Consider the following 13,169-nt stretch of genomic DNA (forward strand, 5'->3'; position numbering starts at 1 on the left):
GTTTGAATTTAGCCACAGAAAATGAGGTGATCCTGTTTTACAAATTAAAGAAAAATCCAGAACAATTACTTTGAGACAGAAACTAGAGTATAAGGTATTCAATGTGGGGTATGTTTGATGAAAAATGTCACTGGTATATTTGAAAATAATTATTGTAAATAAACATAAAAGGAAACAACATTAATTTCATAAAATAAGCATACTAAACAAGCATGCATATCTATTGAAAACAGAGACAATTTTAACCAGTTTTTCATTTCTATCAGGCATTTTGATTATTAAAAAAGACAATGAAAATTAAGGCAGCCATTAAACAGTAATCCAAGTGTCTTTTTGAATGTAAAAAGTGAGAAAGAAAAAATAAAGATACCTTCTTTTATTCTTTTTTACACCACAAACTAAGGTTTAAAGAAATATATCATTTATAATGCATAATTCTAGTGCTATGGGAAGCAATTTTGACATGGTTGGAAAGTGTCAGTCAATAATACTAGTTGCTAAGAGACAGTGAGAAAAGGGAATTATAGGGCTGGGTGTTTCAAGTAAAGTGATAACCTAGATTGAAAACTGATATGAGATTTGTTTATCTTGTACTGTGCTAAGAGAAGTTGGAAGTCAATGTCCCCTTTTCTTTCTTTCTCTCTTTCCCCTTGTATCTCACACCCCCTTTCGCCTTTCCCTCTCCTTAATTTCCAATTTTTTCTTTTCTTCTTTGTATTTTATATAATAAAAATAAAAATGATAAAGAAAACTGGTAAGTGATGTTGCAAAGAGAAATTATTATTATCCAGAACATTTCCATTTTTTTCTCGCTGTCTTGCTCTTTTGCCTTCAAATACAATTTATATAGTTAAATTGTCCACTATTGAATAACAAAAACAACATGCAAGTCATTAAAAATAAGAATTAAAAATTATTCTTCCAACTTATGGAAAACTACTAATGAACCATAGTATTGAAAAGATTATAAGTATAACATGATTTTTTTATAAGAAGCTATCTGATGAGCAATTTCTTTCTTATAATTTGTAATATGACCTCCCACCTGATTCACTAAGCTCTGAATCCCAACTCAAAGGAAAGGTCCCTGATAGAAGAGGGAGGGGGAAGATGGGTTTGTACATATGAGATCACTTCAGAATTTATATTATGGCAACAAATGTATTTAATAGACAGTTAAGGTCATAAAATAGAAAAAAATATTAGGTAAAATGTTGAATAATATTTTTAAAGGGAGGAGGTAATTCAGAAAAATGTCAAACGTGGAATCTGCATTTAGCTAAAGTCTCATGGAATGTGGAATGTATAAATTGTATACTCAATTATATTCTTTTGTGTAGCTAAATCAGGATTTAAGATATTTAGTTCATCTTTATTATACACAGAAATGTGCTTTGTTTGTGACTGAATATAAAAAAACTACCATAAAAGGACAATTTTTATTGGATTGGCATGACCTGTCATTTTAACACATTTGTTCACAAAAAAGACATTCTTTAGAGAAGCAAGGTGCCCTAAGAACATTACATTAATGCAACCCTATCCATTTTTGGAAGCAGCTATAAAGGTACCACAGAAGAGAAGACACTAATTCTATACAGATGTACTGATACTGATTTCTATTCCTACAAAGATCTTTGGGTTTGCTTGTGGTTTAGAATTTTTGATGACTACAGTATCTCCCTTCTCCAAAATCATTTATACTCACACCTTTGCATAAGCAGTTGTCTTAATGAACCACTGTTTAAGGTATTTTTTTTCCACCTTTGCTCCTGAACGCCATGAACAGCCGTTTTCATCAACTTGTTCGTTAGCAAGGACAGTCTGATCCACTGGGTCCCAATTTACCATTGCCTAAGTGATGCCCAAAATCAGAGAAAAGTAATATTAGCACGAGCAAACTCATTGGCCATTTTTTCAAGTAGGAGATTGGCACAAATATTTATACTTCATGAACCCTTAAACATCTACTAATTTTCCAAAGCTTTTTATCTTTAGCCAGTTATCCCTTATACTCAAGCGATCATTTACTCTCCTATGTTAAAATCACATTTTGCTTATTCTCTAATCATTTCCAGGCCAATGCAAGAAGTTGATGTTTAACCAAATGTTCAACTGAGATTGGGACCAAAATGCCTGAAAGTTCATTTACAAACCTGCAAAGTATATAACGCTAAATCATGTGAATCCAGTTGTGATTATACCATGGTTATATCTAAGATATGTTTTTATTTTTCTGAATTGGGACACTATACCTTATCCAATAAACAATAATTAAAACAAAACACTGTTAGAGTGCAATATGTGAATCTAGCTTACATTTTTTTAAAAAAAAACAATTTTATTGATTTTCAAAGACAATACACAAACAAACAAAACATAAAAACATAAAACATCTTTTCTGAAAGCTGCTTGATCCTGGGTTACAACTCTTCGTACAGACACAAATTCATATTCATTTTACATACCATTCCATATCTTATTACCACTTTCAATTTTCTATATATCTTCTCCCCTCTTTTAACTTTCTTAATTTTATTTTATTTATCTCATCTCAGTTCAAATCATAATACTTATTATTCTTTGTCTGTTCTGTTTCCAGCTATCCATTTATCTTTTCTCTTTAAACAAAACTTCTCCTGTACACTGATTGGAGTATGACGCCTTTAACTCTTTCCCCTAAATTTATAATACTTAATATAATACATAACTTGCATTGGGATTCTGTTTAGTACATTCTAAAATTACACAATGTATTTTATAAGAAAAACAACCAAAAAGAAAAGAAAAAATTTATAGGTATATGATGTAATTAAAACAACTATCAATGCCAATACAAATCTAATCATAAATATTAATATTCATTTATATCTTAAACATTTTACACGTTACTTTTCAATTAAGTATCATACTTTTATGGGAACACTTATACTTTCCATAGTTATTTCCCCCCCACACCACATATCATTATATCATTAGAATGTTCCCATCTCTCCAACTTCAATTCTCTCATTTATTTCATTACCTTCTATTTCTTCACAAAGATTTCACTAAATTATACTAAATGTTCTATCCCATTTTTGGTTACATGTTGTTTCCAATTTTCTAACATTATTTCTAAATACAAATATAAAAATACAATCTTATGTACCTTTACAGAATCCCTTTTTCAATTAAATTTACCCATTGTCTCTAAATAAATTTTGTTTCTTTACATCTTGCTCCCCACCATTGAGGCTTCTCATCCCTTCCTTTCTCCCTTGCTTACTCTTCTCCTTGCCCTTTTTATCCCCTTGTCTCTCCACCTCCCTTTTCCTCTTCTGCTTTCCCCCTTTCTGTTGTTTTCTAACATTGTATCCACTTTTCAGCTTATTTTTCTCATTTTTGGTTGTTTTTTCAAATCTTAAAGTTCCCTTTTTCTTTTCCTCTTTCTCCTTTCCTTCCCCAAATAGAGTCACTTGTTCATCAAAGATGGCTTCTTCTTTATCCCAGTCATCCTGCTGCGCAGTCAGTTTTTCATAAGTACAAACCACCATTTCTAGAAATTGAAAAAGAGTGCCCAAAGAATCTTTCCCTTCTTGTTCTTCTTTTTTGTATTTTTGGTATTCAATTTTCAATTCATCCACAAGTGATGCCATTGTAGAGAGAAAAAGTTTTTCCAAGACAACCACCCAAGTGCTTTTAATCAAAAATAATTCCCAAAAGTTCCAAAGTCACCAAACAATCCAAATAAGTTGTTTCTTTTAGTACTTTTGTCTTTCTGCCATTTCTCTTTCTGGGGTTGCTGTTTAGTCACAAAGTCCCAATTAAGGTATATCTTTTAGAAGTCTTATTAATATTTAATAGCTCTTTAGAATTCTAGGCAATCTCCTTATTTTCAAATTCTGCTCCAATTTTTTTTCCTCTCCCTTCCCACTTACAGCAAAGTTTTTTTTTTTAAGTATTCAGAAATCCTTATCCCTTTAGCATTTAATTACCTCCAATGCAGGTTTTCCAATTTCTCTTGCAGTTCCATTTGCTGTCACATTAGGAAGGAGAGTGAAAAGAAAAAAAAAACCTTTTCCTTTTAATTTCCATTCGCCGCTTGTAAAGCTCTGGAAACGATGTATCTTTAGCAAATTTTAAGTTCCAGGGTACTTTCGTTACTTTATCCCGGTCAGCAAAAAACACTTTCACTTCTTCACAGCTCCTCCTGCACTTTCTTTTTCCGGCTGAGCTCTTCTATGTGGCGGCCATTTCTGACCGCCGCTCAGCTGCCTTCGGAAAAGGGGGTTTAGCCGGCTAGGGAAGAGAGGTGCGATATCTCTCGACCCTGCCAGGTCCCCCCTATCTTTGCCACCTTCTACGGAGGTGGCTAGCCCCGAAGCCGGATGGCTCGGAGCACTCGGGCAGCGAGCGCAGGCAGAAACCGCGCACAGTCATGGATTTCTGCCTGCCCCGAAGCGCTGCAAACTGGAACTCCGCCAAATCTAGCTTACATTTTTTGAAACCCTCCTCCCACTGTAGCATTTTCTTTCTGAAGCGAGACATCCTCAGATGGACAGAAAAACCTTCTTTACTATGATAGCCCAGCATTCTCTTCAAAGAAGGTTGCCTGGCATACAAATTTATTTGTTCTGATGGAAATAGTTTTTTAAAATCTAACTCCTGTGATTCTTTAATGTTATATAATACATAATGCTATGTATCATTTTTACTGAGGTGTTATTAATTGTATTGTTTTATTTCTTTGTATAATGTATAATTTATCATAATGTGGTAAAAACACTGAAAAGTAGTGGAAGAAATGTTTAAGTACAAAGCAAATAATCTTTCTCATTTCTTTTATGAATCTACAGTTTTTATCTTTTGAGATTCATACCTGTTTCACAAGCAATAGTTACTGAAGTTTGGAAAGGTAATCTACAATATCAGTTTGTAAAACAATATTAAAACTTACTTCATTCTGATAGATTAAACCAGCTTCATAAAGCTTAATAAAAAGATATTGTGTCCACTTGTAGTACTTAGGAGAGCAAGTGATTATTTCCTGTAAAAATAAAAAAATCTATCAAATCAACACAGTATGTTATTACCAATCATCTGATGCAGAACTCAAATGTTCGTTGTGAAAGGAGTCTAGCATTTTTATGTCACTCATTTCCCCTATAAGGTGACTCTAGGGAAGGACAGAATAGGGGTTTTATTAAAATCTACACATAGAACTTTGACAGGTAAGCAAAAAGGCATTTTGTTAAGATACTGCAAAAGTTTTAATCAAACCTACAAAAAATATTTTGTAATCAATGCATTTCACATACACACCACCACTGAAGTGTCCTTATCTTGAAATAACATTTGCTAAAAGTGCTTTGATCCTGTTCTGGCTTATTCCAATTTCTGTTTCATGGTCAAAGCGGGATGTTTTAAGGTCAAACTATTTTCAAAGTAGGTGATTGATTCCTTTTCCAAAATATTTTGAGGCTCTGAATATTTTGTCCCCAAAATATTTGGTATACCTCTAATTTTGGTGCCAATAGTGAGGATCAAAGCATTGTTTTGGACACAAACAAAAGTAAACAGCTTTCTAAATCAAAGCAAAGAACAGTAACAGGATTTGAGTACAAAAGTAATTCCCTACCAATTTTATTCTTTTCTTTCATAGCTCTGTTTATATATGTCTTATCTCTCAGGAGAGGATTTTATCACAGTTAATCTTATGGTATATAAAATATTTAATATTTATGTGCTTATGAAATATTTTCTCCAGCCTACCATACTGTATCTAAGCCTATAGTCACACAGTAAAATTAATATAAAAGAAATCACAGTAAAATTAATATAAAAGAAATCATAGAGAAAGGAGTTGCTTCACATAGTTTTAAAATTATAAATCTGCACATTTTAGATAGTTTATAGGCAAGTTACATGCTAAAATATATCAATTTCACTTTAAATATAAAATATTCATGTAAATATTTATTTATTTTTAAAAGCCTTACCCGATCCCAGCTGAAAGACAAGCCTAATACATCAAGCTGCTCTCGCATATGTTGAATATTACTGCAAAGCAAAACAAAAACTTTGTGAAAATTTATCAATTCTCCAATATGAACCATGATGGTTAGAACAGGAAGAGTTTCTCCAATCTGCACACTAGTTTTAACTATAATTTATTCTGCTAGAATATTTATGCAAGCTTATTACTTTGCTAGACAACTCAGTGACTTTCTCCATTCAATTTAAGAGACAATATCAGGCAAATTTATGCATAATCCCAGGTTTTTGAACAAAACCAATTTATACACAAATTCTAATAAAATATATATTTACTGCATATATTATTAACATTGGGATTTTCTCTGTAAAAAAGAGAAGTAAATTATTGTAGGAAGGATAAAGTGCTGCATTAATTTCATTAGGGTATGAGCTTTCATGAGTTATATCTCCCTTCATCAGATTCATGAAATAACTAAACTGGTCACAGGGGTTGGAATGGACCTTGGATATCTTCTAGTACAGCCGCTTGCCCAAGTCAGGGGTTCTTATCTCGGATAAATGGTTGCCCAATATTTTCTTAAAAATCTCCAGTGATGAAGCACAAATTCTTGTGGGCAAGCTGTTCCACTGCTTAATAGTTTCTTCTTAGTTCCAGATTGAATCTGATGAGCTCTCAGCCATTGTTTTCTGCCCTCAGGTGCTATGGAGAGTAAATTGACATACTCTTGCCTATGGGAGTCCTTCAAGTATTGGAAGAATATTATCATGTCTCCTTTAGTCTTCATTTAGTAGACTTTCTGCCTGAGCAGTCTTGCAGAATGCCTTTACTCTTTCTTTGCAGCCCTTGAGCTACTGTTGGAAAAGAGCAACAGTTTTCTTTGAAAAGCAACAGTAGCTGTGTCCGTTGATTTCTTGCCAGCCTCACTTCCTCTGCCTGCTCAGATGGCAATTCATTCAGTTGAATATGATTGCTCCAGACAATTGACACCACATCTGAGACACACTAATGATTCATATTTAAATGGTCCATCAGAATACTTAGATCTCGACTTCTGGCTATACTTCTGCGCAGTCGGAGCAAAGACCGCGATTGTCCATCGCTTCGCTTCGAGTTCTCCTTATTGGAGGGCCCCAATCAGGACTGGAATCACCTGGAGGGGTGGTGAAAAAAGGTTCAGGGGAGCCGCATCTCTCCTCCCTGGTGAGGAAAACCCCCTTCGAAGACGAGCTGTAGTGGTAGCCTAAAATGGCTGCCATGAAGACGGGAGACAGTCTGAAAACCTAAGACTGTGCTGGAGTGAAGGAGCAGTAATGGTGTGTGGACTGGGTGAAAATACTGCGAACTACAAAAGGTAACCCTGATAAAAATAACAGGAAAGAGATCTCACAAAGAACTGTACTAGCAGCAACCTTAAAGTTAGAGAAAAATTTGGGAAACGTAAAGAACTTAATTGTTAATATTTAAACGGAAAGGAAATAATCCAAAGAGAAAAAAAGAATATAAAATTGGAATTGGTGATTGTACAGGATTTGGCACTGAATAGGCATTATTTAAAATGCTGAAATTGACTGTGGAAAAAAAAAGAACATTTGAAAAAATTGGCAAAGTTAATGAAAGTTTAAAGAAACAGAAAAAAAAGATAGAAAGTGAAAACTGGATTAAGAACACTGTTAGGAATGTAAGTCACCTAACGGCTATTTGGGTTGGAAATATATAAACCAGGATAGACATTTTAATACTGTATCTTTAAGAAAATACTAAATCTGTAATTGGGTGTGGTTTCTCAAGCGGCCATAAGATGGGGCCAGAAATCTGGGTTGTCTTAGTCTTAGTCTCAGAAGAAGTCTCAGTGAGTCTCTGTTTCCTTCTGTTGGAGAGTATTGCCATTCCTTCTAATGACTGTTATTCTTGGAATTGATGTAAATCTGATACTGAACTGTTTTTGACACTGGACTTTGTTATTGGATTATCCCTGGACTGAAAACTGACTGATTTTATCTGTGAATGACTTTGGACTGCTTATCTTGAACTTTGCTTGAAAGTTTCTGGAAGTAAAAACCTACATTTACTGTACAGTGTATCTGTGTGCTGTGTGTGTATTATTCACTTATATACTACTCTCAACTATGTCTCCCTGTATGCGCTCATTCTCCTAACAGGGAATTTACCTCAACAAACACCACCTGCTGTTAAAAGAAAAATCCTGCAGATCCCATAAACTTTATGACCTGTATTATAACAAGACCCTAGAAAGTGGAAATATTAAAACTAAAACAGTGGAGGAATATATAAAGATACTATCCCTGGATTTTTTGGAATTTTTTTTAATTTTTTGAAAAGGAATAGACTGATTAAACTTGGGAAATAAAGATTTAAGGATATTGGTTTCAAAGATCAAAGAAAGATGGTCTAAAAAAAGATTGCAGGACAATTGGATAATTGAATACAAAAATAACACCCTGGCAAATGCTTGCAAAATTAATATTAAAAAGGGGAAGTATAAATTAAGAAGAATTCATGAATAATAAATTGAATAATATAATTTGATAAAATTTGCAAATATGACAAATACAAGAATATACATTAAAATGATTAAGAATATAGTGATTGATATAAAGTAACATATGAGAATATTGAACAAAAAAAATGGTAATAGGTAATGATATGATAAGAAAGATAAGAAAGCTGAATATGTAATTATGGTCATGTTTGAATTCAAATGTTAAAAAAACCTGGAACTACACTGCTCACGGTTCATCCAAAGATGTATCTAAAGAAATAAAAATAAAAATTGTATTTTTTAAAAAAGAATACTTAGATCTCTTTCACAGGCATTACTGATGAGTCGTTGATTATCCTGTATGTGGATCTTGTATCTGAAATCTGTTTTTTACTATTTGTGAAAGGTCTTATTTTTCTTGTCTCTAAACATCTTGTTAAATAGGACCCAATGTTCAAGTCTATCAACAGCCTTTTGGTTCTATCTTCTAAAGTGTCCGAAATCTTCCCCAGCTTTGTGTCATCAGCAGATTTCATTCAATTTCTTCATATAGGTCGTTTATTTGGAAGAGGACTAGGCTCAAGACAGAACCTTGAATTCCACAGTATATTGATGTAAGATTTAAATTGGGATGAGGTAATGAAAAGGAAGGAAAAAAAAGTTGGTTATGCTGACAGAAGTTTCAGTCTTTGGATGTTGAACTAACCACCCAATGGAATTAAATTATTTCTCCAACAAGACCAGTAAACAAATCAATAGATCAATTTCCAGGTTTTATTAAGCTGCTCTGTTAGCTTGAACAGCAGGATGGGGAACCAATAAACGTTATAATAACAATAATTAAAAATCAGGCTACAAACACACAAGCACCACTAGTTGTCATCTACAATAGCTTACAATTCAAACCACTCAAATTCATTATTAATTCAGTGCAGCCTGTAATGGATTATTACATTGCACTTTCTCAGGAACTGCCCATACCAGCATACAGACTATTAACTAATCTGAAGCAGACTATCACAAACAACAAGAAACAATATGATAATGATGCTAACACTCCCATGTTAGCCTGCAACAAACCCAGATGTCTACTTTGACTTCACATCTACGCCATCTACAGTCCTTAATAAATACCCACAAAATCAGAGGCACTTTTGCATGCCTCTATATAACATAATCTGCCAGCAATGTCCTTCTAGATTCTAAATAGGGCAAGCTTCATACAAAAGTTTGATAGCAAGACTCAAAATGAGGACAAAGTAATATAAGAGCATTTCAACCTCCCTGAACTCTGCAGATCATTTTGGAAATAAGAGGCTTTAATCCCATAATTGAGTAAGAAATTGCTGAAACCAGATATGTCAAAATTACAATTTAATTCAATCTGATTTAACTTTTTAAACCAGGAACTAGAATGTAAATCTTTTATTTTGGTTTTCTTTTTGTTTATTAAGACAATAGGAATATTTTTCTTTTTTCTTTTTGATTTTTACTTTTTACATCTACCATTGCAACTAATTGGATTAAGGTATACAAGCGCTTGAAGATTTTCTTTTTCCTTTTTTCCTTTGGAGTGGCAATTGCTTGCCTTCGTTTTTTTTCTTTTTTCCTCTTTTCTTCCTCTTTTTTCTCTTTCTTTACAGATAAGCATTACAAGATGAGTAGAAAGACAACAGCTCCAGCTTCTTCAATACCAACTCCCTCACCATCTGGAGGACAACGATCTATACAAACAATATTACAACAGGAAAAAGAGAAAGAGAAGGAAGTGACATTACAGATAATTATGCAAGAAATTCAGAAAATTGAGCAAAAAATTGAAAAGACAGATTAAAAAATGGAAAATATTCAACAGATGATGAAATAAGAAGACAGATTCAAAAAAATTGAAGAAGATATACAAAGAGATAAGAAAATTGGAGATATTGATATTCGTTTGAGCAATGTTGAGAAGGGCAGATGTGTTTGAGCGATGTCGAGAAGGGCAGGATGGGAAATAGACAAATCAGAATTTTATCTAAGATTTCAAAATATAGAAGGAAAAGGTGAAACTCTTGCTGAAATAATGGCAGAAATATTGGCAGAAGCACTGGAAATAACCAAAGAAAAGATGATGGATGGGGTGGACGAAGTGTTTCGTGTCTACACAAGATATGCAACGAGGAATAGATTACCAAGAGAAGTTCACGTTAGATTTGCTAAGAAGATTATTAAGACACAGATACTTCAGGTGGCGAGAGAGAAAACACTAAAATATAAACAAATTGTGATGCTGAAACAGATACCAAGAAGAGCAAGAGAGATGAGAAGAGAATATTTATTCTTGACTAAAGAGTTACTTAAAAGAGGAGTAAACTACAGATGGCTGATGCCAGAAGGCCTCTTGTTCACTTGGCAGGAACAAAGACGCAGAATTGACACAGTTGGAAAAGCTGAGCTATTCTACTTAGAATACTTTAGAGAAAAGGAGGAAGAAGAAAGAAAGGAAGAGTCACTAATTGAGTTCCAAGAGGAATGTTTAGCAATAATTGAAAAAGAAAAAGAATGTGCAGTAGGCGATGAACCCAGAGAACAATGAGAATTGAGACCTACTAGAGCAATAAAACCCTCTTTACAAAATTAACATGGATGAAAGAAAATTGATTACGATTAACATAAATGGACTTAATTTGGCTACTAAAAGAAGGAAAGTATTTCATAAATTAGAAAAATTAAAATTTGATATAATCTGCTTACAAGAGGTACATATTAAAAAACAACATGAATATATACTAAAACAAGGAAAACTAGGGAAATTATTTATGTCGCTGGCACAATCTAAAAAAAGAGGTGTGGTATTATATATTAAAGAAACAATTTTGGCAGAACTAATTTACACAGATGATGATGGAAGGATTTTGATGGTGGAAATAACAGATAACAGCATTAAAACACTTTTAATTGCAATTTATGCCCCGAATGATAAACAAGAAGAATTCTATAGAAAATTACATGCAAAAATAATTGAATTGGATTATGTTAATATTTGTATGATGGGAGATTTTAATGGAATAATTAACGACTGGTTGGACTATAAAACACAGAAAACAACAAAGAAAGTTAGAAAGCCAAAATCCTTCCTTCAAATAACAGAAGAACTGAATTTAAAAGATGCATGGAGAGAGAGAAATGTGGAAAGTAAGCAATATACTTTTTATTCAAACAGGCACACATTCTGGTCTAGAATAGATATGATATGGATGTCAGCAGAATTATTGACTAATGTACGACAGATTGAAATAGAAACAAGCACGTGGACAGATCATAATCCAGTGTCAGTTATTTGGAAAGGACACAAGAGGAGATCTAAATGGACTTTAAATAATATGATACTGAAAGAAAAAGACTTTAAACAGAAAATAAATAACTTGTTTTCTTCTTCAAAGAAAACAGAAAAGAGGATACATCTTTACAGAATCTCTGGGACATGATGAAGGCCTACATAAGAGGCTTGATAATAGATTATACTAGGAGAAGAAACATAAAATGGAAAAAGACATTTAAGACATTAGAGGATGACTATAAAAGACTGGAAAAGATTTACAGATGTTCCCACACAAAAAGACATTAAAAATAAAATGGATATAATTAAACATAAAATGGGACTAATGGAAAAAGAGGAATTAGCACAAAAAATTAAAAATGCTAAACAGAATTATTTTGAAGATGCAAATAAACCAGGCAGATGGCTAGTTTATAAACTGAGAAAGGAAAAAGAAGCAAGAAAAATTAATCAATTGATAAATAAAGGACAGGTTTGCTTTGGAAATGAGGAGAAAATTTTTTTTATACAAGACTACAACAGAAAACTGTACTTTCAAGAGAATATTCAAGAAGAAAAAGTTAAACAATATCTTCAGAAAGCGAACCTACCTCAGATACCCCAAAACATTGAAACAATGTTAGAAGGAAGTATAACAATGATGGAATTAACAGAAGCCTTAAAAAAACAGAATGCTGGGAAAGCATCAGGTCCAGATGGTTTGCCAGCGGAATTTTACAAGACTTTTCAGGAAATATTGAATTTTCATCTTTTAGAAGTTATTAATGAAGTTATGTTAAAGAAAAGAATACCACAAACATGGTCAGAAGCATACATTACAATTATACCGAAGGGAGGTACAGACCTACAGCAAGTTAAAAATTATAGACCTATATCTTTATTGAACTCAGACTATAAAATCTTTGCTTCAATTTTTCAGAAAGACTAAAAAGATACTTAAATAATTTTATTCACACTGATCAAAATGGATTTCTGCCAAAGAGACAAATCAAAGACAATGGTGAGAATCATTTTGGATACTCTGGAATATTATGAAGCACACCCTGAGAAGCTAATGGCCTTGATGTTTCTAGATGCTCAAAAAGCCTTTGACAATGTGAGTTGGCGATTTATTTTACTGTAATTGATACAAATGGGCTTTGGTAAGAAATATCCAAGCCATTGAAACAATATACCATGAACAAACTGTAAAGGTGATGGTGAATGGAGAATCCATAGATATAAGAAATAAGATAGATATAAGAAAAGGGACAAGGCAAGGCTGTCCATTGTCGCCTCTGCTGTTTGTGTTAACATTGGAAGTCTTGATTAGGAATATCAGAGAAGAAAAAGAAATAAAAGGAATGAAAATTAAAAAGGAGTATAAA

The 13,169-nt window shown here is 33.0% G+C and overlaps 1 protein-coding gene across 8 annotated transcripts in view; it reads right to left on the reverse strand.

Annotated features, from left to right (window-relative positions):
• Positions 1-13,169, reverse strand: part of LARS2 (leucyl-tRNA synthetase 2, mitochondrial) — a 207,028-nt gene that overhangs the window by 126,642 nt on the left and 67,217 nt on the right. For all 8 annotated transcript variants that reach the window (XM_087916743.1, XM_087916748.1, XM_087916742.1 and 5 more), the window contains 3 exons: positions 5,982-6,042; positions 4,940-5,029; positions 1,711-1,854 (listed from right to left, as the gene is read on the reverse strand). In XM_087916743.1, coding sequence (XP_087772869.1) covers positions 1,711-1,854; positions 4,940-5,029; positions 5,982-6,042 — 295 coding nt within the window. The remainder of the gene's footprint in view (positions 1-1,710; positions 1,855-4,939; positions 5,030-5,981; positions 6,043-13,169) is intronic.

Source organism: Pseudonaja textilis, chromosome Z (genome assembly GCF_049901715.1).
Source record: "Pseudonaja textilis isolate UNSWEBS1 chromosome Z, rPseTex1.2, whole genome shotgun sequence".
NCBI classification, from domain to species: domain Eukaryota; kingdom Metazoa; phylum Chordata; class Lepidosauria; order Squamata; family Elapidae; genus Pseudonaja; species Pseudonaja textilis.